Here is a 25,687-nt window from a genome sequence, read left to right on the forward strand (position 1 = left end):
GCATTGCTCTTCCGACGTCTGATTTCTTTTTAAAAAATGTTTCTAAAGTGCATAAACTTTTAGGATTGACTGTATAGCCAATACATCCTTAAGTCGGGTTTGTACAGACTGGGAGAATTAGAGTCGCCGGTTTGAACAGTTGCCTCGCAACGAAAGACCTGGATTCGAGTCTCCGATTTAACGAGAGCGATCAGCCGACTCCTTTTCTCCTACATCTATATGTGTAGTCGTTTAATCTAGAAACGAAACCAAATCTGATACTTCTTACTTATCGAGAGAATGAAAAATTGGCAGGTAATGGGAGAAAGCAGTATCGTTACAGAAAAATGCCGAACAATCTGAGGCTCAAGAACCGTCGATATTATGGGAACTATTGACCATTTTTAAAGACGGTAACGTGTTGGCGTTTGGATGGTGGTGCATAGGTGCTGGAATGTGTACCAGTGTTGTATGGAACTTTCTATTCTGGTACACCGAAGACCTAGCGACTAGTTCTCAAATAACGCGACTAAAAACTTTACAAGGCCTTTTGACCGGCGTACAGTGTTTTTTAGGCGAACTGCCATTCAATTTTATTTCGGGAGATGTGTTACGAAAGTTGGGTCACGTAAACGTAATGAGCCTAGTTTTACTGATGTACGCGATTAGGTAAATAACGCGCTATAAAACACTGTTTGATAGATCGAATCATCCATCTTCTTCTCGCCCCTTTTTCTCTTTTATTTCGTAGATTTATGGCATACAGTACTGTATCGAATCCATGGTGGTTTTTAATCATCGAGATTCTTCACGGGCCATCGCTTGGCCTCTGTTGGCCTACGATGGTATCATACGGTGATAAAGTAACACCACCTGGAACTAAAGGGACTGTACAAGGTTTCACCGGTGCTATATTCGAAGGAATCGGTTCGTAACGGATATGTACGCGCGTACCATGCGATCTCGTTGCGTCGTCGCGTCATGTACTGATCGACAAATGCTTACAGGAGTATCAAGTGGCAGTTTGATATGTGGGTGGTTGATGGACAGTTACGGCGGTGTTACAACGTTACGGGTATTTTCCATGGGTGCGTTGTTGTGGCTAACATTATTTTGGCTCGTTCAATTGTTGGTACGAAAATTGAAAATGTCACCGGCACACATGGGTCATAATCGTGAGTAACGATTATGTGTTGTGCAAATATCTACGTACATCAGCTCGGCTCAAATTAATATTATCGGGTGGTACTTAATGGGGTTTCATATCATTGGATGAAAAATATATTGTCTTATTGGTTACGATCTTTTCCAGATTTGGCAAGTTACGCTAATCCAGACGACGCGATACTTATGACTATGAGTCGCGAATTACAAACTTATTGATAAAACTAAAAGAAAATGACGCACGTTCTGCTCTTTTAAGGAATTTGGTACTACTATTTGTATCGTTTGCCAATTGTTCGTTTATTCGTTAGGTACTTACAAGATGGTATCGACCGAAGATATAGTTAAACGTGTATGTATACTTTTCGCGTGATCGTAGAGTACAGTTTTACTCTTTACGCGTACAGTGCGCGCGTGTTTTATGTATCAAATACGATCTTTACATTATTCTCTACACGTTTTATACCGAGATCATCGTCAGTATTACGTAATAATTGTAAGCGTCGATTCGATATAATATATTGATTTCTTTTGTAAAACGACAGTGCAGTTCTTTTTCTCTAACCATAATATCATAAATCCGCAGGAGCAACTAAAAAATCGTAAATGAGAATGAGTATCAAAGGAGTAACTATCACACCGGTAGACGAAGACGTTGCAAGGGAAACGATGTAAGGATGCGAATGGTTGGTTCAGAGAAATAGAAAATAGCTCGGAAAATATCTCAACCGTTTATTCATCGTGAACTCGTTTGTTCGAGATTGAAGTCGTATCGTATCATGCTTGGTAATCTTTATTAATCGCGCGACCGATTTTAGTCATTTATCGAAACTCGCGCATGCGAGACGATAATACATACTTAATGTTACAATGATAGTACTACGAATTCCGCATAAAACGTCGATAAAAAGCTAGAAATAACTCTTTTTCCGATTCGATTCGACACCATGAGTGATGTCGCCGCACGGTAATTGCACACGCGCATACAGATATCACGGAACAACTGTCGCATGCGAATGAAATTGGTATATTCGATGGTCGGGTTCGCGTAGCGTTAGTCCTGTCTAGAAATCGGTCTCTGCTGAACTTGACGAGACGGCGAGGTCGCCTGGCTCGGGGCAGGTTCGACCATAGCTTGAAGATTAGGAATTTCTGCAGCGGTATCGCAACAGTCGTTTAGTATAATCCCGGTACCGGAGTGAATGAACGCGAGACTTCCCTCACTGGAGGAAGCTAAACTAGCCGAGAGAGGTGGCGATCTTTCCTTAGGCGACGCCGATGAAGCTAAATTGTTCATGGTAGCAACGGTTGCTGCTTCCAGAGTCCCGTGAAGCTCGAGTATACGACTCTCGAGAAGAAGATTGATCTCTGCTTGTGCTTTGTATTTCGACTCTACGGCTTCTAATTCGGCCTCGTGTTGATCCTTGGTCTCTTGTAAAAGTCGTTGAAATTCCACCAGTTGTGCTTCCTTTCGAGCTTCTTTGTTCTCTAGTTCGGTCAGTCGTATTTTCAATGCTTCCACGTGAGAGGTTCGTGATTCTAATTGTCGTCGTAAGCCTGTGCAAACGATATACGTAGATGGTATCGATATCATGTAATTAGTTTCGGAAAAAATCGTTAATACGTAAATGAAAAGTTGGTACGAAAGTGGACGTCCTCATCCAATACTCACCGTTCAATTCTTCTGCGTACGATTTCTGAATTTGCATTGCTTCTTGTTTTGTCATTGGCGAAATACCAACCGTACTTTCTTGCAACTTTGCTTGTGCCTACACACACGTAAAGCGTGCCTCGTTTATATGTATTATTCCTAATGTAAGAAGAATACGGACAAATTTCGACTGTACCTCTCCGAGCAGAAGTAATTTCTTCTGTACAACGTCGAGCATACGTTCTAGTTCTTTGCTTTGATTTGCAGCCTTTAATGCCACTCTCAGTTGATGGCCCGCGTCGAACAAAGAAGCCTCCGCGGAACGAATTCGTTGTTCGCAATCGACTACCTTTTTCCGTTCGTTCGTCAGTTCGAGTTCAACGGAATCGAGCCGGTGTTTTAGCACCTTGTTCTGTCGTTCTTGATCCACGCACTGTAAACATACTCATCGATTCACACATGATCTCCTTAGGAACACCATTCAGTAGCTTGCATATTTCGAGTAATTTGATTACGCGTGACGATAAAAGTTTTAGTTTCCTATTCAAATTTTCATTACCTTAGTTTGCCAATGTTGCAGCGTCTCTTTGTATCGACCTTCAGCTTGAGAGGCTTCCTTCTTGTTACGCTCTAGTTTAGCCTTCAATCCCTCTACTTCTTTCTCCATCAATTTCAAACGATCAGTCTAAAGAGAACCACACAGCAATCTTTAACGTTCAACAATAAAACGAACGAAGAAAATGGTGGCATCGGGCACGAAAAATAAGGGAAACGAACAACGGAAAAAGAGAACTGACCAAAGCGTAATTATGTTCTTCCAACGCGGTTGAGTCCCTCAGTTTTCCAAGAAGCCTTCGATTACGTTCCGCATGAACTTCTCTGCGTTGCCGTTCGAATTGCAGCTGCATTTGCATCAGCTGTAACAACCGATTCGCACACTCGACGTCCAAAGTATCTTCCTCCCCGACTTGGTCAGTTTCTCCGTCATTGTCTTTTCTCTGTTTCTGCTGCTGTTGTTCGATCGCCAAGCTACTAGTCCCTGTAGTCGAGAAAAAACAGTTAGTTTCAGTTCACCCGAATATTCGATGGAATCGAATTATTATTATTTGTTTGATCAACTGATTTTATCACCGGAATAATTACTGGCACGCGTGCAAACTTGGACGTATCGATCGAGCATTCCGGTTGGTGACAATCGAAAGTCGGTGCCCTGTAGGGAACTCTTTTGGGAATTCATCTGACTCTTTTGTTCACAAATTCCTAAGAACAAACGTTCGTACGGAAGCAGATCGAACGTTTGCGTTCCAGCCTCTTCCGATTTTTTTATCCCTTCCGCCGTTTTGATACTATCGATTTCTCGATTCTGTACTTTGATGTCGGAGCAAGATTTGCTCTTTCGAAGAATCTGTAAATGTCGAGACACTTTTTTCCTTTTCTTTTGTTATGCTAGTCGCAATGAATCTCGAGTACGTGGTTGTCACGCAAAAACTTACATTACCAAATGAATTGGAATAGTGTGCAGGAGTCTGGCTCTGAGAATACAAACGCAGGTAAACCGTTTGAGACAAATTGGTGAAAGTATTTTGTAATTTCTCATCGTCTCGTTGTCCCTGTTGCTCGGCATGCTTCGAACCATCGAACTTTCCAACGGACTGGCAATTAACTATCTCTAAAATCTGTCGAAAAAGTGATTTATAATGTCGTATAGACGTGCAACAGAAAAAATACGCTACCTCTTGATCCTCCTGCCATGAATCGTTCTTCCCGTTTTGATTCACGTCAGCCTCCGAAAATCTTCCATCCTCATCGACGTTGACGGATAATTTTTGCTGAGAATGTGTGGCAGCCACGTCGACGGTGCTTGTCTGCCTATCTGCGATAATTTTACATAGCTTGTGCGATAGAAACCCATGCGCGTTGTTAGCCTCCCCGCTTCCGATCGTGCTCGATGCGGACATGGATGCGTTGTTCGACGGAAGAATCGGCGTAGAGGGCCGCGAGGTCGCTCCTATTATCGCACCGTTACTGAACGCGCTAAGAGCACGAACTGCAGCGGATCCAGCAGGTACTTGCCTCTTTCGTAAATCCTTACCGCGCACAATACATTTTTCTGAACGTTAAAACGTTCCATTCGTTCGAAAAAGTTGCTTTTTGGTTGTCCTTACCTTGACGGGAGTGGTTTCAGGAGTGGCCTCGACCGCGGCTTCCGGCGGAGAAGTACCGGTTCTGTTTCCGCTATTGTTGCTGCTACCGACGTTGGTACTGTTGTTGTTATTGGTAATGTTATTGTTACTATTGTTGTTAGGCGTAGAGGGAGCAGACGTCACGGAGCCAGAAGGAAACTGAGGACTCTGCGATGTCACGGTCATACTCGGCGACCAAAACGTGTCCTCTTCGCCGTTGCTAATTTCCCATGTAGCCATCCCACCGACACCGCCGACGCTTATCGGAGTACACGCAGAAGAATAATCTGAAAATGGAAAGCGCAACGGTCGTATCCGCGCGTTCAATAATGATATATTGTAATTAATTAATAATTTACTAGGAAACGAACCTAAAGGCGGCGTGAAACGTGAACTGGCGGTACGAAATATTTCTTCTCGACACTTGTCCAACGTGAAGCGACCGCACTCGGCCATAACATCGTGATGTTCCATTTTCTTCCATCTAAAATGCAAGCGCGCTAAATAAATAGTGAACACGTAAATTTTATTGTACCGGATGTTATCGTTACTGATTGGAATCGTGGACGACGTACCTAGCAGCAGAAACCTCGGTATCTTTAGACGCGGTAACGAGTAAAGGATGCATACGAACAGAGTCCAGCATCGGTCTAATTGTGTGAGCGAAAGTGGCCAATTGATCTCGTTGAACGTACTGTTGTTTCAAGTATGAAATGAAGTTACAAGGATACATCGCGTACAATCTGTGGAACAAACTGTACAATCCCATCTAAAAAGAAAAAAATTGGTTACGAATCATCGTAATAACTTAATATTCTCTTCGTCGTCTCGCTGTTATGGCCGTATATAAATATAATTAATAATTACCTGTAGATGTAATAAATATAAATGATTCTTATCTATGGTTTCAGTTATCGTCGTTGACGCTAAATGTGCGGGAGTAGAAAACGCGGTCAACGACTGATGATGATAATAGGAGGCCAGTCTACCGAAAACTTCGAAAATTTCGGAAAGATACGGTCCCAGAGCAGCAGGTAACATCGGTAATAACATCGCCAGAAGAAAAAGCGCGCTTATCAGGGACAATGTATCAGTTTCCACCTGGAACCAGGAGGATCAGTAGGGGCTTGTCGTATCAGTAATGGAATTGATTTGTTCGAAACTCAGGTTTACCTTAAGTAACTTGAGTAACTCCCGAAACAAAGTATGACCGGCGAGTTTGTACAACCAAATGGGTTGCCTACGAGCGATGTGACCTAACAGAGTAAGGGTTCGAATTCTTTGGCCGCTGCTTCCAGATTTGCTTAAAACTTCAGATAAACGATCCAACAGATGCTTGTCGTGTGGCTCGCGGACACCGACCAGTACTTCCACCGCTCTCGAAGAGTTCGTTGACAGATAGTAATCAAACAGACCATTTACCAACCATGTATCCTTCGCTGTTTGATAACAATTTGAAAGTTCGTTAAAACGGAGGGAATGCTATCGTGAAAAGGTGACCGCTGTCTTAACATTAGTATCTTTACTTACTGCATAAGAAGAGATCGTGAAATACTTTTTTTATCTCTTCTACCTCTCCGAGTTTGTTAGATTCTAATAGATCGAAGAGATCGGCAATGCCTAATGAGTTGATATTCATTTTGGTGACCCACGGTTATTTTAAATCTTTAATGACAGAAGGAATCATCGGCGACGACGGCGACGACGACGACGACGACGACAACGATTATCCTGATCGTTCGTTCGTGTTCGTACAGCTAATGGAAGTAAAAGCGAATTTATGAAACTTGGCATCATCCATTTGTCGTAATTTGTTGTATAAAACGAGCTCAGCGTTAAAAGTTGGAACAACTTTTATAGACACCTGGAACACATGAAAGAGAATGTAGAACGAATAAGTTGTGTTTGTCAAATAGAAGGTTTTATACGATAGCTATCATAGGTTTGAACGATTCAAATTACTGTCTGTCAACTCTGAGTAAACCGAGGTTTAGATTTTATCGCAGATAGACGAAAGTGATATTCGTGGAGATATTTTCATAATCGCCAGACAATTTTGTAGGCGATATTCCTATATTATCAATGAATATGAATAGGTATGTACATATGTATAGGCACACTATCACAGTACACATCCTTCGTTTCATACACATTCCGAATGTATAATAAAGAATCATAGAGAATACTTAGTAAGTCTGTCGGCTCTGTATCGCGATATTCGTAAAAAGGTCATTCGAACCATCGTTCGCGAATGTCATTTAAAACTTCGAACTGACATGATCGAGTACCTGTTTCGATTCCGAGTGCATCGAGACAAATTATTAACAAGTGAACTTACCCGAAGTTCATCAAATACTCCGATGTAGTACATCAAGTAAAGAGTACAGAATACAGATGTGTGTACTGTACTGTGCGTACTGCGTACAGGTAGGTATCGACACGATACAGTTAGGATGGCTGGTGACTAGGAGTCGGCTCGTCAGCAGAGTCGGCAGTGACCAGACAAATAAATAGTGCCACACATTACATATTTTTAACCGTTTTATGTTCTATCGTCTTATCTACCTTCTGCTCCGATATCAGCATCGGTAGAGAAGTAATGAGAGTGCTCACGCCCGCGATTTTGTGATTCCCTCACAAGTGCTGCACCAAGAGGCCAACTCTCGAAAGGATCCCATATCTTTCTGCATATACTTACTATACCAGCTTTTCAATCAATGGTCGATGGTCGATGGATCACGATGGATGGTGGGTGATGATGGGACGTAGTGAAAACGCTTTGCAGTTGCATTATAAATTGTTGTAAATCGTGACGAATACTGATGAATACGCGATTGAGTTAGCTTGAAATATCATCGAATTGTAAATCAATACGACAAGCAGATAGCGAAACGAAAAACTGTAGTATTCATGCCACGAATGTCCTACTTGTATGGTGTGCGGTTGTCCTGGTGCGTTCCACTACGATCGACCGATCTAACCTGGCCAATCTTCCATCCGGAATAAACGAGAGTAAGGTGAAGAAATACGGCATACTTGATACGTTGAAAATTTACGCTCGGAAATAATGACATCCATGTACATAAGTAGTTATGCAAAATTTATAAAAGTGTATTCGTTGCATTCTGACGTAAAATTATGTAATGTAAAAGTGTGCGAATGGATATTCAGTAATATTTATTTGCATGCATACATAGATGATCTGTACCCTGCACCTACGATCTTATAGTCAGGTTTTAAACTGAATAAAAAAACAACTGGTATGCTTTTGATGACTCTTCACATTCCAGTTATTTATATAGTTCAATGGTTGTAACAGTCATTACCATCCATGTATATATACATATATTAAATTGTTGAAAGATCAGAGCAGCATTCAGCATTCATTCAAAATTGTAGTTCTTCGCTTGATACTGTTTCCAAAGTCCACTGACTTTAGAAACGATACTAACCCGTGTCTTACCGTATAGAGGTGACTATAAACGAGACCCGAGCAGTGAACAATCCTCATTACCCCCTTCCGATTTAGATTGCTGCTTTATTATAGGAAGCAAATATTGAACAAGCTAATATTTATACAATTGCGAACTAAACTCAAACTTTTATTAACTCTACTTTTAATAAATATTAGAAAATTGAAAAAAGACGAAGTGCAACATATCAAATTTTGCTTGGGTAGTCAATGTTCTATGTACCTAGGATTTCCCGAATCCAGGCAGACCTGTCTATAGATCGTGGTCCATGTGCTGTTAATTGTATGTCCGATGTATAAGATAGAGCCATTGAGCTATGTTTACACGAGCCCGTTACGTTGCTATGGAAGTATCGATCGAAAACGCGATTTCCTTGAAAGGAATGTCCAGTGTTCGAATTATAAAGTTTTGTCGTTAGCGGAACGAAAATGAGCTCCGGAGAAAAAAGTAAGTCGACAAAAGCCGACGGGAGTAGAGCGTAAAAGAGTTAGAAAAGCAGAAGTAGTGGGAAATTATAAGTCGTGTAAATGTGCGTTATGCAAAACGCGAGCGAAACGAAAGGAAGCCGAGCGACGAACAGCATTCCATCGAGATTGTGTTCAGGTTCGGCTTCGGTGCTGAGCTGGATGAACGCGTTCATAGCTGTTAAACTGGACCGGAAAAGAGAAACAGACCGACCGGAAAGAAGAAAATTTAGACGCGTTCACGGGCTCCAACTTCCGCTGGATCCTCGACAAGTGATCGGCTGGATAGTGATCGCGATCATCGCGATAAACACGTTCACGATGTTAACACCGCTTCTAGAACCGAATTATCGATTGATCTTGACGATTGTAATTGCGTCGATCTTTGTGGTCCACGTGTGCTCTCACGCAGTTGTTCTGCTGTTGGATCCAGCGGACCCTAGGATACGATCCAGATCGACGAACAAAATCATGCCCGAGTTCGATCGAAACGTGCATGCACACGTGATCGAAAATGGTAAATGTCATCTCTGCGATATAACTACGGAGAGCAACAGGACCAAGCACTGCTCGATATGCAACAAATGCATCGTTCGATTCGATCACCATTGCAAATGGCTTAATAATTGCATCGGGGCTAGAAACTATGTCGTTTTTCTCATCTGTTTGATCTCGGCGATCTTGGCGAACTTGATAGTCGTCGTTCTCTCCGTGATGGAATTCTCCTTGCTCTTGCTACCGAAACGAATCAGGAACTGCTCCGAGCCTGATTGTTCCACCTATTATTATTATCAAACTTATCAGGCTCGAACGGAAAACGGGACTACCTCGGATTGGGAACGCCACCCTCTCGCTTCCTTCATCGCACCAGCTTCGGACACGGGCACTATAATCGCACTCTCTGCGATCGGTGTACTTTCAATGATCGCGGCAATTCTTTTGCTTCATTTGTGTTGCTTTCATGGCTACATCGCCTGCCTCGGAATGACCACTTACGAATACGTAAAGAACAAAAGAGAAAAGAAAGCGTCCGTCATTTCTGCCTCAGCGGAAACTTCAAAAATCGTCGTCGACGGATCCATCATACCTCGTAGCGGCAGTGGAGATCCATGGAGACCCTTTACGAGTACGGACGATGCTTTCGACCCGCGCCGTTTACGGATCGCGAGTGTCGCCACGAACTCTTATTACGAGCCTATCTTCGAGATGGAAACATTTTTTCGGACGTACGTTACGATAACGAGCAATGGGAAGAAGAGAAAATTAAGAAAGTGGAGAAAATGTAGAAAGAAAAGAAAGTCGAGCCGACAAGAATTGTTCCACGCGAACGCATTATCGCTATCGGAGATCAATGAAATCGTGAATTCGCACGAGTCGACGACTGTTGAGGCGATTGCACCGATCGTTCGGCCACTTTCGAAATTCGATTCGTTGCATCCATCGTCAAAAGAAACCGATTTCATTATGCTCGCACCATCGACATACGATAAAGCCGATGATGTTGCTCGATTCTCCCGTCGAAAAGGATTAACGGTGATCAGAGAGAAATCGAAACTTTCGCCTATTTTGGAATCAGAATTTTCGAAATCCGTTACTCCTCATCATTCTTCTCTTTCTGGTTCTGCGTATTCCGTCCATTCGTCTTCTTCTTCCTCAATACCAGTATCATGTTCTTCGTGATCTTGGCGAATCGATCGACGTGTGACGAACCGACGCCCTCGGAAATTTCAGAACAGTGGAGAATAGTCTTTTTATAATCTTACTCGTCTTGGATTAACGCCGTGTAAGATGTAAGCAGTTTCTCGTGTATAGGTACGCTCTAGCAAAGTAAGGTGGACGATCGGAAAATGGGTAAAAAAGTTGATTGTAGACAAAGAAGATTAACCACAAACATCGTCTATTTTCGCAGATGTCCTCGACATCGGCCGATCGGCTCGCAGATACCGTTCCGCGAGAACCTATCGCCGCGAACATATGGGAAACCGTGTTGGGTTCACCGCGATACGTGGTCGCGCCGATGGTGGACGCGAGCGAATTAGCTTGGAGACTGTTGAGTCGTCGTCACGGTGCACATCTTTGTTACACCCCGATGCTTCATTCCTCGGTCTTCTGCAGAGATCCGAAATATCGACGGGAAGCTCTTGCCAGTACCGCCGAAGATCGACCACTGATCGTTCAGGTATACCATATAATTATCAATTCTGATTCGGAGCTCTTCAATTGAATTTGAAATCCGAAATTGAGATTCGCGTAACGCCGTTTCGCGCTTACAGTTCTGCGGTAACGATCCAGATACGTTGCTGGAAGCAGCGTTGTTAGCAGAGCCGTTCTGCGACGCTGTAGATATAAATATCGGCTGTCCTCAAGCGATAGCGAAACGTGGACGTTACGGGGCTTTTCTTCAAGACGACTGGGATCTGCTTGGTCGAATCGGTTCGTATACGTGATCCGAAATTGCTTGCATCTCGATTTCTAACTTTGATGTAAGTGCGTATTGTCGCGATACATGTTGCAGTCGGTCGGTTGAGCAAGAATCTTTGCGTACCAGTAACTTGTAAGCTTCGAGTATTCCCGGAGATCGAAAAGACCGTCAAATACGCTCGTATGCTAGAGACCGCTGGAGCGAAAATGTTGACCGTGCACGGTCGTACCCGCGAGCAAAAAGGTCCGTTAACCGGTGTCGCGTCTTGGGATCACATTAAAGCTATTAGGTGATAATCGTCGAAACTTTCCTTTCTCTCTCTTTACGCGCATAAGCTCACCACTGACTCGCCGATTCCCATTGTCCAGACAGGCCGTCAGCATTCCGGTAATTGCCAATGGCAATATACAATGCTTGCAAGATGCCGAAAAGTGTATCGAGGAGACGAACGTTCACGGTGTAATGTCGGCGGAAGGGAACCTCTACAATCCGTATATATTCGAAGCTAGGTACCCGCCTAGTTGGGAACCGGCATTCGAGTATCTAGATTTGGTGGAACGTTATCCGGCTCCACCCTCGTTCATCCGTGGTCATCTTTTCAAATTGTTCCACCATACGTACGTATCAAAGACCGATCTACTTTTCTACTCACTCGCTCGTCCGCCTACGTATGTTACGCGTGCGGCGATACGTAAACGCGTGTGCGTACGTATTATTACGTATGTAAATGCTGCTTACCGCGCTTACAATCAGCGATCTTCTAACTAGAGAGTAGACTTTGTTTAGCAGAGAATAAAGAAGAAAGAGAAACTCTGGCTACGAATTCTACCATGGAATCATTTAAGAACGTCGTGCGTGCTTTGAGGGATCGGTATCTGCCTTATCACGAAGGCCGTTTAGTTTGGCGGGATGAATCGGATCGATCAGGTTCGTACACGGTCTTCCACTTTGCTAATGCTTTTCTCCTTATATTTGATGGACCTTCCACATTACCGTAACGTAACGGTGCCGTAAGAAAAATCTTACGTGGTGGGAGGAAGGGCGAAATTTTTGGCCCGAGAAATGCCTCCGCCGTAAGAAACAGTCCCACGTCACGTAAGATTTTTCTTACGGAACGTTTACGTTACGGTAATATGATAGGTCCATTACGCGGATAATGAACCTGGACCGCGTGAGTTTCAGATTACAATTTAAAGTTGCCTCCGTGGTTGTGTCAACCGTACGTAAGACAATGCCCGGAACAACGCTCAGTGGAGAAGTCAGAAACGGAAGCGGAACAGATGAAAACGGTTAGTCGATGATTTGTACCTATGCGTAGTAGTAACGTACGTGATTTACTTTGCTGATACTCGTAAGAATCGATACCGATTATACATTACGTGTGGACATAGCAGTCTAGTATACCAGTACGTTATCTCGCAGCAAAGCGAAACGATGAAGAGGAAGTTTACGGACGAAGATGGAAACCAGATTTCTCGGAAACGTTTTAAAAGGCTGAAACAATTGGCGCGACGGCCGACTAAACCGATGGTCGTTGGAAGAAGAGGATCCGATCTGTGTCATAACTGCCCGAATCCAGTGGTTCGCAAAATTTCATCGTTTCTCATATTACAATATATCGGACTAGCAATTTATTGATCTGGCGCCGTTTTCCTCCAGGGACTAAAGTGTGTTCACAAATTGTGTCGGCAGTGCTGTAGAAACAAATGTTTTACGGAGAATTTGGATTGCATTGGACACAGGAATTTAACGAAAACCAGAAGGCAAATGGCAATTGAATTCGCCGCGAAACGGAAAACTACGCAAAATACCACGACGTGACGACGTCGTACGGTAAAGCGTTGCATTAAATTATAAATACAAACATATACATACGCATCGTATTTTATCGACGTTGTACAGATGTTAGAGCTAAGAAAATACAGGAAACGTTTGTAACAGCGATTGCAATCATTTACAGCACGCAACCCACAAAAGCTAAGAACTTACTGCTACTATTCACAAATTTCACTAGAAAATAATTCGTCGGACTCGACGAATTCCTCGTGCGCATGTACGATACATGTTACATGTACAAACAATGATACTTGAACTCGTTGGTCGGATCACGTCGATGCAATTAATTTTGTGATAATTGCGAAAGTATCGTTTCCTTTTTCCTTCTCTTTCTTTTTCTCTTTCTCCTGGAGCAACGTATCCTTCAATACCTCATCGTTGTGGTACCAATGCTTCTTATTTACAAGTATAAGAACCATGAGAACAGGGAGATGAATCAAGGAAACGTGAAAGAGTTTGCGCGAACTTTTACTATCCGAATGTCTATGAAACTTCCAAGCTAAAAAAATCGACAGGAATCATGGTTAAAACAATTCTCATTTTTTTAAAAAATCGTAAACTTAAAGATTTGAGCGTTGCGTACCGAGATAAAGAAAATATGCGTTCAGCGGTGTCGAGGTCAGAGCGAACCACCAGGTCGTTACGTTAAAGACTGGTGCCAAGTAGCAAATACCCATCAACGCAGCGGTGTAACGTAACGCTGTTTGCCGGCACAGTTTCGGATCGGTGACCGCCATCATTCTATAGCCGGCGCGGGAATAATCCGGCCTTAAATTCCATGACAAAGCATTGAAATGAGGAAATTGCCATGCGTATAGCAAGCCGGACATTATCCATGCACCTGGTGATAGTACGTCGCCGACGCAAGCAGCCCAACCCATTAACGGCGGTATGGCTCCGACTGTCGATGAAGGACAAATTAATTAAATTACTACTTTATTATCGTTTCAAAGAACGGTGAAACGCGTTCACGCGAAATCGCGATATACTTGCCTATAGAACCGACCCAAGTATTTAAAATACTGATACGTTTCATGGGTGTATAAATAAGAGTGTACAATATTAGATTCGTCGCTCCTAGAGCAGCCGTTAATCCATTAACTTGACTGTACAACAATAATAATCCACTGGTGCCCGAAATTATTGCAAACATTATCGCGTGGCCGGGTCTGATAGAATACATGGTACGCGATTGATAAGTGATTCGTCTTTCTTCTTTTACAAATGTGTGTTTCGCAGGTACTTACGTTAAATGACCTCTGACCAATACTCTATTCTTCGTTCTCGACATTTGCGCATCGAATGGAACTTCGAAGAATTGATTAATAGCGTTCGCTGTCGCGGAAACTAATCCGGTGCCGACGGAACACGCGGCGAAGGTAGAAACGTCGAAAGGTCCTGGTGCTATCACATATCCAGCCATCGTTGTGACAACCACTAATGCTGAAGACAATCAAAATCGTAACGCTAACCGTTTAAACATCTCCAACGAATCAAACTTCGTCGCCTTACATGTTAATCTTATTTTGGACAACATGAAGCAGTGTTTGCGAAGTTTATTGGAATCTAATTTGATCTGTCGCCACTCTTCTTCGCCGTAAGTACTGCATGGTTCTTTCCGATTTTCATCGTCCGTGCTAATCACCGCGGGTGAAACGGAATTGTTTCGTTGTTTGACCGATCCCATCAAATTCGATGAAATTATTTTAGCCCTTCTGGCATCCGATGCACATTGACGTCTTTGAGTGTAACAGAATTCCTTTACATTCGACAATGCCTCGGTGGAATACTACAATAAATTACCACAAGATTATTACGACTAGAGAAACGATGTCGATCATCTTCGACTAAGAGTTATTTAATATCGCTGCAAACGTACTGTGGAGATAGCCAACTTGAAAGGTGATAGACACGCGTTACGGGATACTCTGATCGAATGGAAAATAAATAACATGATAAAAACGCGTAGCTGGTGAAAGGTTTATAGTTTACTTTTCCTCATTCTGAAAATAAAGGAATCATTGTACGTGTAACATAATACGGTCAGATTTCAATTAAAAACTGAACCTCCTCGTGCAACTTCCAACGAATCAAACATTTCATTTTATTCTGCGTATCGCACTGTCTTTGCGACGTTTTTGCACTTACATCACAATAAAATTTTACTTTTATAAATCATCTTTCACTTTGTTACGTAATAAAAGTTTATACAGGCATGCATTTTGCCGAAACGTTGAACGACTTCGTTAGACCGCGTTCTATCTTCGCCATTGCGATTATTATACTGCGATTATACTCGCTGCGCTGCCGCAGCGCAGCCGCCGCAATCCCAACTGGACCCTTTTAGATCGCGAATGGCATGGCTGGGCATTGCGAATGGGAAATAGGAACCCGATCCGGACTAGAATAAAGTTATAACTTCATAACTCTGTTTAGTAATTATCGTGGTAATTACAATTATAAACAGAGTTATATGTACTATATACATTCATGTAATGTAAGATCACAGTATACCTAATATTAGGTATACTTACTGTGTCGTGGATGGCGATTCACTTAATCAGCTGTGATCAGCTGTTAACCAAATCAGCCAAGCTGAATCAACTGGACAAGCTAGACCAGGCTAAAAGCTTAAAAGTTACAATGCGAATGTTATTTCGAATCGAAGGTATATAATGTAGGTACAGTGTGACAGATTTTATCCGAACTTCATCATCGTTCGACGATTCAACGCTTTGAACCTGGATAATCCTTTAAATGCCGTCGTACCAGTACGATTAATACTACTATTGTGGTATTGAAAGCTCGGGACTCGAGGCTTGAAGGTGTAAAAGAGCAATCCTTTGTTCAGGAAACATTTAGATTTACACACATGCCACAACATGCAATGTTGACAAAATGACTGGTTTAATTACTTTCTGTGCAATATCTTTTATTCTATATTGTAGCTTCACTTGGTGAGTATTGCATAGATCGAACATAATCGTGTGCGAAATAAATGGATATTTTTTATTTGTTGTCAGGCTGATCCCAAGGTTTTTAGCATGGCTAGTGAAGAGAAGATACAAAATTTATTTGCGCGTCGGTCATATATCTTTACCATATTTCATACTACGAGAGGTAAACGTATCGAAAAATGGATTCACATTGGTAAGTTTGCACAGTGTCGCATTTTATAGTTTTGCGACGTTACCTCCACTTCTTCTGGGAGTAATGTGGATGAAATACAGTCTATAGTTCCAGAGTGTTAATTGATTTCAGCAAGTGGACGAGATCAGTATACGTAGCAGTCTCTTCAGCAGCGATGTTGCAAAATTACTAGCTGTAATTATGAAAGACGTTCGAATAAACAAAGATGTGCCTCTAACAGCGCCTGTAGAGACCGTCGAAAAAGCAAAGAAACCGATCGATTTTCGAGACAAGAAGATACCGCCAATAATTATAACGTTCGTACAAGTACGTCTATTATGAAGTAATCGGCCGAACAAGACTACCGTTTTAACTTTTCTTCTAATTCTATACTAATCTATCTGTGTGTACGATCCAGTTTATGGCTGTGCACGTAGAGAATTTGAGTCTGTTAATTTTGGGTAATGGATGGTTAGCTAACGGAAGCGCGGAAAGTCTTACTTTGGACGGTAGCGTCGTTCACGGAGCTCGAACTCTTCTCGCCTCCGCAGCCGTGATAGGCGGAGCAATGAAACTTTTGCGCCACGCATCGGACGCTTGCCTGTCGCAGATATCCTTTGCTGGAACGGCCGAAGCGACGTTAAAGGCATTAGGAGAGTTTTCGTTGGAGGTACGTGCAAGTATACGGTACGATAAATGTTCGAATTGCTACATCGCCACGTGACGATTAGTCCTACTGATTTAGAGTTTTCGCGAAACGCATGTTGCGAAGAGATTAGAAAGTAACGATGTCGTAACTGCTATCGGAAAATTTGTAGCTCGATGCTTCGAACGGGTAGCTACATTGTATTTAGCACGCGATACTCGATGGACCATGATCCTGAACGAGTCTGTCCTTTGAGTTGGGAGATTAGATCGGAATCAAGCAGGATCTAATTTATAGAAATTGTACATCGGAATAACGCAAACCGAGGGTTCCGGAGGAGCGGGTCTCGTTACGTTCTTTAAAGATAGAAGTTCCCTGGCTAACGCGGCATCTTCCTATTCGGATCCACGCGTCGATTCGCCCAACGATCTGTTGGCTCGACTAGTGCCCGTTATACCGAAAGTGAGTAGTAGCGAACGGATCGATTCATTCTCTCTGGATATGAGTCTATTCTGAAATTTAAGTTAGCATCGAAATGTTTGTAGGATTTCACGTTGAAAGTAGGTAATTCCTGTGTGATTGCTGGTGGAGATGACGGTGTGGTACTTGGTTTGGAGGGCACAATGAAAGGTCTGCAAATTAACACGAAATTTCAACCATCTACTCGAGTGTTGAATCTCACCGTAAACTTGGATGGATTGTCGATTCGTAGCAGGTTCCCCGTTCTAACTTTGCGATCATTGATCGTAAATTCGAAAGTGAGTGGTACATGCGTTCAACGAGTTGCTGCGTTACGTTTCTCATCGGACCTGATTCGCGTTTCTCATTTGCGCAGATAGAAGAAGACAGTTTACAAATCGTTACACAAATCAGCAACTTGTCAATTATATACGATCACAAGGACTGGGAGACGATACTATGCAATGATGCCGGAGATAACCAGATCTCGAGATCCGTCACGGGTACATCGTTCAGAAATAAATTACCATGGTCCGATGTAAAAGTGAATACCGAACTATACGACTCGTCGTTGTGCATCAAATTGTTGGATGTTCACGAAGCATCGTGCGGCGTGGCTCACATGAAATTCTCGTTGAACACGTTCGATGGTGATATACGTTTGTTATTCTTAACCAGAATTGTCTTAATGAAATATAATTGGGAACGACGACTCGAGTAACAGGGTCTGACTATTCTTAGATATAATCAACGGTTGGAGTACAGAATTGGTGGTAGAATCGTTGTATTGCACTTTAAACGGATCGAACACCGTCATCTCGGAAACGTCTCATCGATGGGGTACGCCTTTGTCCATCGGAGTGTTGTTAGCTACGACGCGTACCAATGCTATAGGGATTGCGGTCGACGCACTTGTGACCGAATGGAGTTTGGAACTTGCCAAATTTCTCGAGGAGGCATACAAGTAAGACGTGCAAATGATGAAACCTTTCTACGTACCGATAAGTAGCGAACATTCACTCCAAATATCGTTCCGTAGATGCTGCCAACAGCAGTACAACGGAAGGGTGAAGGAAACGATGGAAGACGTCGAAGAATCGGATAACGACGAAAAAGTTCAATTGAACCTAAAAGTTACCAACTGTAATTTATTCTTTATCGCGGAAAATGATCGTACGTATACGCAGCCGATAACGTAACGTAACGGAACGGATGTTTAAGCAACGTTGCGTGTATGGGATCGATCTTTCAGTATCTGTCATGGTGCGCTTGGACACCGCAAATTTGGAATACTCCGCGAAACGACTCGTAGCCGTGACGGAGGGTGTGAGCGCGATAACGTTAAATAAAAACGAGCCAATCGTCTGTCAGCACGCACAAGCATTGGTCCATCCGTTTTTAGCCATAAGAAAGTGCAAAGGTGCGATTACATCCGAAATGGTAAATATAAGCCTGGACGGCACCAATCTGGCGTGGAGTCCAAATTTACATCTTCGTCTTTTGCAACTTTGGCTAGAATCTTCGAGCTTTAGATCCATCGTAAGCCGAGACGCCGAATCGATGATCACCGTTCAAGGTCTTCCTGCTTATTTAATAATTGTTTAGTTGTATTTCGCAAATTCTGCATAAATTCATCATGGAACGCTTATCGATTTGATCTTTAGATGGGACGGCGGGAAAACATAATCGAAAACGAGAACGTGTGATGGATATAGTCGCCACTGGTGGGATCGCTTTGTCGATATATATATCACCGAAACATTTCTTAGAGCTCTCGTCGGACCATTTACGTTGGTCGCAAGGAGAATGGAGATTGAATTATCTACGTGTTACTTTGGACATGGCCGATATAATAATGATCGAGGGATTCGAATTGATCAGAGTGACGGATAACAAAGAAGTTCGATTGGAGAGGCAAAGCAACGAAGGCTTCGTTTTGGATTGGAACGAAATTTGGATGTTGAATATCGAATCGGTGAAAGCTTGCTTCCCCTACGAACATCAGTTTACTGATGCGATTCAGAATGAATTATTTAGCATAAAAAAATGGTTGAAAGAAGTTCATTCGTCGTTATCGTCGTCATCGTCGTCGTCATATTCCTCCTCTTCATCCTCCTCGTCTTGCTCTTCGTCCACGTCCTTACCCTCCGCGCATGAGACTGAGCATTTACCGTGCGATTTAATCATAAAGGTAAATATATATTTTTCTCATTACTTTTTAATGATGCGAAGTGACTGAGAGAGGGAGGGAGTGAGAAACATGGAGAAATTGTTGCGTTGCAGATAAAAGAGTGGGTGTTCGAGGTGAGCGATGATCCGTTCGAGGTACGTTTACGAGATAATTACGAGCTATTAGAAGACGAGTACAAAGAGAGTTTGAAACGGCAGGCGATGCTCGATGCCAAAGTGCAACAGTTGTGTCGCGCTCATCTGCTGTTGCCCCAAGGAAAAGTAGAAGAACTGTACGCGAGTTTAAACAAGAAGAACGCTGAGATCTACGTGCAACGGTGGAAGCAGATGCAACGCGCGGGCCCTGCTAGAACCCGATTGTTTGCTTGGACGATGCTGGATATCGAGATTCTAGCTTTGGCGGATCCGTCGATCAACGGCGTCGAAAACGCGACCAGGGCTATTCGCGAGATGGACGCGGAAACACCATGGCCGGAGGACGGACTGGAATTTAGCACGCTCTGGGTAAGAGGAATAAGTTTGAAATGCGCCGAGTGGAAATTACAGTTACGAGATTTCCCGCAACCGTTACTGCTAGTGGAGAGTTTGAGCGTGTGGGGCAGGTTGGCCGGTGCCGAAGCCCTGGCGCCTCCGCGCGCGAGACGAACTGTAAGAATCGTGATCGGCGCGCCTTGGGACGACATCGTCGTCGAACGAGGAATGACGTCGATCAAATATTACCACGATCTGAACTGGGACATCGACAAGTACAGATACGCGTTCGGTCCTTGCTGGGAGCCGGTGGTCGCACAATGCAATCTGAGTTTTGAAAAAATCGTTCATCCCTCGAGGGATCCTAGCCCACCGTTGCCGTTCTGGGACAAAATGCGGCTGGCACTTCACGGCAGGTTGACGCTCTGTGTGAAACAGTTGACCATATTGCTGCATGGCTCATTGGATCCGTACAACACCACGGAGGAAATGGAACTGACGTGGACAGGGTTGGAACTCGACTGGACGCAAGGTAGAATAATCGTTAAGGGAGATCTGGACGTTTACGTTCGTACGGCCAGCAAATACGACGATTGCAGATTGTTGCACCTGCCGAATGTACGTTTAAGCGTGAAACTGGCATGGGTGTGCTTGGGCGATCCCAGGGATCATCACGCCGCGATACCCTGCGCACCAGACAGATTGCCGGAATATTCGAGCAATCAGGAACACGACTCGTTCAGGGCGTTTCGGTCGCAAAACTTGAACGTTAGCCTCGCACTGGAGACGAAACCGACGGGCTCTCCGGTGTTGGCGACCGCGCCGACCGCGTTGCTGTACGGCAGCACTCTCCGATGGTTCGAAAATCTCAAGTTCATTCTGTCCGGAGCGACGAGACCGACGAGGAAGGGACCGTTGTTCAAGAACGTCAGGCCTAGAAAGAAGCAACTGAGCAGGCATTACAGAAAAGTTCGGCTCACCTTGGCTTTCCATCGGTTTCACGTCAGTTATTGGATGTCGTTCGCAATGCAGCGCGGATTCGAACTGACTGGTGGTCGGGTGGCTTGCAGCTGTGAACACAATTCGTCGTTGCACCCGATTGACGACGGATTGATACATCGACCGAGAGCTGAGTGGTCGGTTGTCTATATGAACTGCGAGCTGAGCGATGCAGAGATCTGGTTGAAGAGCGCTCTTCACGAGGACAAGGAGACCGCCGCCTCGCTTCGGCAGCCGGTTGAGAAATGTTATTGCTTGAGCGTGGCCCGGGTCAGCTACGGTAGAGAGGCGATGGTCGCCGGCGTGACCACCGGCGGTGACACACCGACGCACAGGCTCGTCGTTCACGATTTAAAGGGCGCATGGACCAAGACGAACAGAGACGTGGCATTCGCGTTGTTCGACTCTTTCATAAAAACCCAACAGCTGAAAAAGAACCTTTCGACTGCGGCTCTGAAGGGGTTCTCGTCCCACAGGGAAAGTTCATCGACGCCGCACAAGAATCGAACGAGATCCTCCGTGGTTGTCGTTGAGCATGCCGCTGTGTTGCAGAGTACGCCGAGCGCGTCGATAAACTCATCGTCATCCGCCGCGACGAAACCACAGCAAGGAGAGGCCGTGGGTATGTTGCAAAGACTGATAGCCGAGGCTGCGAACAAACCGGTCGCGTTCAGCGACGATTTGTCGGTGCAGACCAGGGGTCAGCAGCTGCGCGGGCTAGCGGCTTGTCACCAGGACGACGTTCTTCACAAAAATTGGCTAAGTACGCGCTCGTTCATACTTTATTCTTTATCCAATAATTATGCGATCGTGACAACGGAACGGACGATGGTAAGCGTGGAACGGTTTGTTCGCAGTCGCTTTGGTAAACAGTCAGGTGTTGCTGAAGGGTATCGAGACGCGAGGCTACGTGATCTTGTCCGCGGCTAAAGCAGAAATATTGCAAAGAGTTCATCAACCTGTATGGAAGGAAAGGACGTTGGTGTCAAAAACCACTTGGGTTGGGTCGTTGGAATGCATGCAGTATTATGCGACCGTCAATGCGAATATCGACGATAACATCGACGACAATATAATGTGGTTAACGTTGGACAATATACAGGTAAGAAAGTAAATAGCGTCGTCGGGGGCAACGACTGTTGGACGACCGATGGACGATGATACGTTATTCCTCGTTTTCAGGAGAAAGATTCAACAGTGATAGCCGGACTACCAGATGTGCCGGCACTTGTCGGTTCCGGACAGAGCGTAGGCGGCGTAGTGAGCGAAACGGTCGGCGGTGGTGGCGGGCCTCAGCACCAGCTACAACGCATCGTCTCGAGATGTAAATGCGAGTTCTTTTACGTCGGTTACGGTCAAGCTCTGGACGTTGGCTCCGTGGATCAAGTCCCTCCGCCGCCGAGAGAGGAAGTCAGCTTGTGGGAGAGGAAGGAACTTTCGGCGGCGGATGCGTTCACGTTGATGCATCACGATTTAGACGTGTGCACCAACTCGTTGCAGTACGCGATGATCTTGGATATCGTGAACAATTTGTTGTTGTACGTGGAACCGAGAAGAAAGGAAGCCTCGGAAAGGTTGCAGAGGATGCGATTTCAGCTGCAATTGCATTCGGTCGAGGATCAGAAACGACCGATTCAGCAACTCCAAAATACGGTGCGCGGTTTAGTCGCAAAATTACGAAGATTGGAACGCGAAACGTATCTGGTGCAGAAGGCGCTCGCGGAGGAGTCCAGTCCCGAGTTATTGGCGGAGATGGAACGGTTGGAGGCTCGGGTTTTCGAATGCAAGGAACAACTCGGTGCGAAAGCCGAAGAGCTCGATGTGATGTTGAGCTGCTACAAGGAAACAACCGCCCCGGCGACTGCCTCTACGACGTTGAAGGATAAGCCGGCGGCGGTCGCGAGGGTCGCCGAAATTTGCTTCAAACACGCCCAGTGGAGATTGACGGACGCGGACGGCCAATTGGGTATCGCCGATCTGATTTTGACAAATTTCTTGTATACGAAAACCAGCAAAACGGATGATTCGGTCGAACATCTTCTCGAATTGGGATATGTTAGGATGACTAATTTACTACCGAATCAGATATATACGGAGGTGTTGGTGCCCACTGAGTTGCAGAGTAACATGCCCGTCGATAGACAGAGAGCGCTTCGCGTTTTTTGCAGGGAAAAGGCACCGGTAGCGGGAATATCCGTAAAAGAACATTTCGAAATCAACGTTGTTCCTTTAACGATAGGTAAGTTGTCGTCACGTTCGTTTACTTGTACGTGCCGTCCCGCGGTTGTCATCCTACCGCTCGAGAAAATAATTTGGATTAGTACGAAACGAAAAAAGTAATCGCGAGCCTGTCATCAATCCAAAGCGAAGCAACAGTTTCCTCGTAATTCTAACTCTCGTGATTCGTACAATTTTCACAGGACTGACCAAAAAGTTTTTCAACACGATGCTAAAATTCTGTTTCCCCGAGAGAGATCCTGAGGGAATCGAAGAGCCACCCGCACCGCAACGCGATTCTTCCTTCTACGTGCCGATTGAAAGAAGGGACGACGTCGAAAAGATGAAGGAAAGAGCTGATAAAAACAAACTGTTCATATATATAAAAATACCTGAAGTTCCCGTTCGCGTTTCATACAAGGTGCGTATTCGACGATAACTCGATTTTCACAGCCGATCGATTACCGTTTCTCATCTTACTTTTATTCGTGTGCACGCGCGCAGGGTAATAAAGAAAAGAATTTAGAAGACGTTCGCGACTTTGCTCTGGTCATTCCTACGTTGGAGTATCACAACGTCACTTGGACGTGGCTAGATCTTCTTCTGGCGATGAAAAGTGACTCTAGACGCGTAATATTGAGTCAAGCTATCAAGCAGAAATTACAAATCAAACCGAGAGGTCCGCAAGAGGAATCTGCTCCGCAGGAAGAGGACAAAGCTCGACTCCTACTAGGTGCCAGACATTTACCTGGCGACGTGAAAAAGAAAGGTGTTTTCAAATTTAAGTAGTTATGACCGATCCGTCGATCGTGTTTACAAACCGTTCCTTTTTTCCTACGTTTTGGAACAAGGAATACCGAATAGACGACAGCAATGTGCAAGTATTTATTATAAATTAACTATTTAATAATTGAGCATTGTTTGCGAATCGCTATTTTTATTAAAGTCCAAACGATGTTTGTATCAATTTGTATGTTTCTAATCTAATTTCCGATCATTCTTACAACTGTCTAATCTTTTTATTAAGTAGCGTATGAATACATAATTCTATATCTTGTGTACATCCAACCTCTCCGCGCGTGTAACTGTCACGATCACGAATATTTACAAGTTGCATACGGTGATTATTTAAAAACTGATCAACGGAGCTTCTGAAACTTTTTTCGTGTGCCTCCATTCGTTTAAATCGGTTAAAATTCTTCTACCGTACATGTTGTGCAGTTCGCGGAATGTTATCCTCGTTCGTGAAACATTTTCGGTTCTTCCAGGAGCAGATCTGACGCTCTGTGAGCGGTGATGCAATTCTGATCTGTTGAATGGATTGTGTCTCTGTCTCGGAGGAGCTTTCGGAGATTGGGAGGGAGCCGCGACCGTCGTAGTCTCTTCTTCTGCCGCGTCTAGTTGCCTTTGTAATTCTGCCACCATCAATTTCATGTAATCGTAACTGGCACATGCCAAAGCTTTCATCCATTGTTCCATAGACTCCTAGAAATGAATTGGCTTATATAATCCATGGCACTTGTGTTTCCTTCTTTCTTTTTCATCAATATTTTTTCGCAGATAACACTTTACGTAACGATACATTTAGATATATATAAAGTACTGTTTACCTGGGATTCTGCCGCGAGAGCATAATTTCTATTGTTTGGGCCGTGAAATACGATTTGAAAACCAAATTGTTCTTCGTCCTCTGCCAATTCGATGGTAGAACCTTCGAGGACTATCATGCCCACTGGTTCTTTGTCACCTCGTCGGTCGAAATAAAATAGTATATTCCCTTTGAGAACAAACCATCGTCTCTGATAACCACGGTTCAACTCGCCGCGTTTGTTTAACCAACCTTCTCGATCTACCGGTGTTGCGGAAGTTGCAAAAGATACCATATTTTTCTCGTTTATTTTCATCGCATTCAAAACTGACAGCTAATCCTTTTTACGTACGACGGTACGACGTAATCGTGCAGGTAAACTAGATCGGCGTTTAATTTCCTTTTTGCCGTTCTGGCTCTGGATTCTTACATGCGTGAAAAATTGCATAAGTTATTTTCTTTCGTATGTCTATCGACGAGGTAGGACGTTCTCGCGATCTCTTCGATTCCCTCGAATTCCACCTATTACCGAGGATAGCATAAGTAACAAAACTGTCATTTTACATTGACAACGACGACGACGTGAATCGAGGCGCAGGTGTCATTTCACGACTATCAAAGATTAGTCTTTATAGTAATATAATATTGGTATAACTGGCTATGTCCGGTGTTGGATGACTGAAGTGAAGTTGGATACCCGATATTAATTGATGTGTATTTATTGCGTAGTATATATATATATGCGACATATGCGTAGGCTGCATATGTATTTTATGTATTTTGACTGCGCTGCCGGCGCTGCCCTATAGGTGCCTA

At 44.0% G+C, this 25,687-nt stretch overlaps 7 protein-coding genes across 16 annotated transcripts in view; 4 read left to right on the plus strand and 3 right to left on the minus strand.

Moving 5' to 3' along the window:
* Positions 1-1,687, plus strand: part of Sugb (Sugar baby transporter) — a 6,434-nt gene extending 4,747 nt beyond the window's left edge. For all 4 annotated transcript variants that reach the window (XM_026811051.1, XM_026811058.1, XM_026811066.1 and 1 more), the window contains exons 7-10: positions 323-648; positions 731-906; positions 987-1,154; positions 1,292-1,687. In XM_026811051.1, the coding sequence (XP_026666852.1) occupies positions 323-648; positions 731-906; positions 987-1,154; positions 1,292-1,362 (741 nt within the window). In that variant the 3' untranslated portion in view covers positions 1,363-1,687. The remainder of the gene's footprint in view (positions 1-322; positions 649-730; positions 907-986; positions 1,155-1,291) is intronic.
* Positions 1,688-1,855: 168 nt separating this feature from the next.
* Positions 1,856-7,568, minus strand: Tsc1 (tuberous sclerosis 1 protein hamartin). 2 transcript variants are annotated; one of them, XM_026811025.1, is made up of 15 exons: positions 7,316-7,568; positions 6,508-6,841; positions 6,151-6,416; positions 5,845-6,078; positions 5,553-5,746; positions 5,349-5,461; positions 4,960-5,264; positions 4,528-4,881; positions 4,288-4,470; positions 3,938-4,199; positions 3,592-3,833; positions 3,354-3,479; positions 2,991-3,227; positions 2,816-2,912; positions 1,856-2,700 (listed from the first exon to the last, which is right to left on the minus strand). In XM_026811025.1, exons 2-15 carry the CDS (start codon positions 6,614-6,616, stop codon positions 2,198-2,200), a joined length of 3,225 nt encoding a protein of 1,074 aa, XP_026666826.1. In that variant the 5' UTR covers positions 6,617-6,841; positions 7,316-7,568; the 3' UTR covers positions 1,856-2,197. The 2 variants fall into 2 exon arrangements, with proteins under 2 accessions (XP_026666826.1, XP_026666822.1); XM_026811021.1 differs by having other exon boundaries at positions 3,926-4,199; positions 7,316-7,567.
* A 97-nt stretch (positions 7,569-7,665) lies between these two features.
* On the plus strand, positions 7,666-13,276 carry Dus1 (Dihydrouridine synthase 1). 4 transcript variants are annotated; one of them, XM_018037976.2, is made up of 9 exons: positions 7,666-7,994; positions 10,824-11,093; positions 11,188-11,347; positions 11,430-11,625; positions 11,705-11,953; positions 12,112-12,263; positions 12,519-12,625; positions 12,759-12,917; positions 12,996-13,276. In XM_018037976.2, exons 2-9 carry the CDS (start codon positions 10,824-10,826, stop codon positions 13,155-13,157), a joined length of 1,455 nt encoding a protein of 484 aa, XP_017893465.1. In that variant the 5' UTR covers positions 7,666-7,994; the 3' UTR covers positions 13,158-13,276. The 4 variants fall into 4 exon arrangements, with proteins under 4 accessions (XP_017893465.1, XP_017893475.1, XP_017893493.1 ...); XM_018037986.2 differs by having other exon boundaries at positions 7,666-7,989; XM_018038004.2 differs by lacking the exon at positions 7,666-7,994 and adding an exon at positions 10,617-10,704.
* LOC108633019 (uncharacterized) lies at positions 7,992-10,610 on the plus strand. The gene has a single exon (XM_018037941.2). It carries the CDS (start codon positions 8,978-8,980, stop codon positions 10,592-10,594), a length of 1,617 nt encoding a protein of 538 aa, XP_017893430.1. The 5' UTR covers positions 7,992-8,977; the 3' UTR covers positions 10,595-10,610.
* On the minus strand, positions 13,205-15,519 carry Cox10 (Cytochrome c oxidase assembly factor 10). 2 transcript variants are annotated; one of them, XM_018038018.2, is made up of 7 exons: positions 15,321-15,519; positions 15,052-15,175; positions 14,685-14,961; positions 14,420-14,615; positions 14,166-14,341; positions 13,756-14,073; positions 13,205-13,671 (listed from the first exon to the last, which is right to left on the minus strand). In XM_018038018.2, exons 2-7 carry the CDS (start codon positions 15,124-15,126, stop codon positions 13,442-13,444), a joined length of 1,272 nt encoding a protein of 423 aa, XP_017893507.1. In that variant the 5' UTR covers positions 15,127-15,175; positions 15,321-15,519; the 3' UTR covers positions 13,205-13,441. The 2 variants fall into 2 exon arrangements, with proteins under 2 accessions (XP_017893507.1, XP_017893516.1); XM_018038027.2 differs by having other exon boundaries at positions 15,240-15,331.
* Positions 15,520-15,591: 72 nt separating this feature from the next.
* On the plus strand, positions 15,592-24,250 carry hob (bridge-like lipid transfer protein family member hobbit). Its single transcript, XM_018037814.2, has 16 exons — positions 15,592-16,129; positions 16,196-16,322; positions 16,434-16,628; positions 16,720-16,971; positions 17,245-17,409; positions 17,493-17,705; positions 17,783-18,056; positions 18,148-18,370; positions 18,446-18,579; positions 18,659-18,982; positions 19,071-19,597; positions 19,690-21,829; positions 21,924-22,168; positions 22,249-23,305; positions 23,487-23,704; positions 23,788-24,250. The coding sequence occupies exons 1-16, from the start codon at positions 16,071-16,073 to the stop codon at positions 24,070-24,072; spliced, it is 6,438 nt and encodes a 2,145-aa protein (XP_017893303.1). The 5' UTR covers positions 15,592-16,070; the 3' UTR covers positions 24,073-24,250.
* LOC108633066 (Inositol phosphatase interacting protein) lies at positions 24,201-25,533 on the minus strand. 2 transcript variants are annotated; one of them, XM_018038049.2, is made up of 3 exons: positions 25,124-25,533; positions 24,894-25,060; positions 24,201-24,768 (listed from the first exon to the last, which is right to left on the minus strand). In XM_018038049.2, the coding sequence occupies exons 1-3, from the start codon at positions 25,185-25,187 to the stop codon at positions 24,412-24,414; spliced, it is 588 nt and encodes a 195-aa protein (XP_017893538.1). In that variant the 5' UTR covers positions 25,188-25,533; the 3' UTR covers positions 24,201-24,411. The 2 variants fall into 2 exon arrangements, with proteins under 2 accessions (XP_017893538.1, XP_017893528.1); XM_018038039.2 differs by having other exon boundaries at positions 24,894-25,533.
* Between the last annotated feature and the right edge of the window lie 154 nt (positions 25,534-25,687).

Source organism: Ceratina calcarata, unplaced genomic scaffold, assembly GCF_001652005.2.
Source record: "Ceratina calcarata isolate Rehan_Ccalc_2016 unplaced genomic scaffold, ASM165200v1 scaffold110.2, whole genome shotgun sequence".
NCBI classification, from domain to species: Eukaryota; Metazoa; Arthropoda; class Insecta; order Hymenoptera; family Apidae; genus Ceratina; species Ceratina calcarata.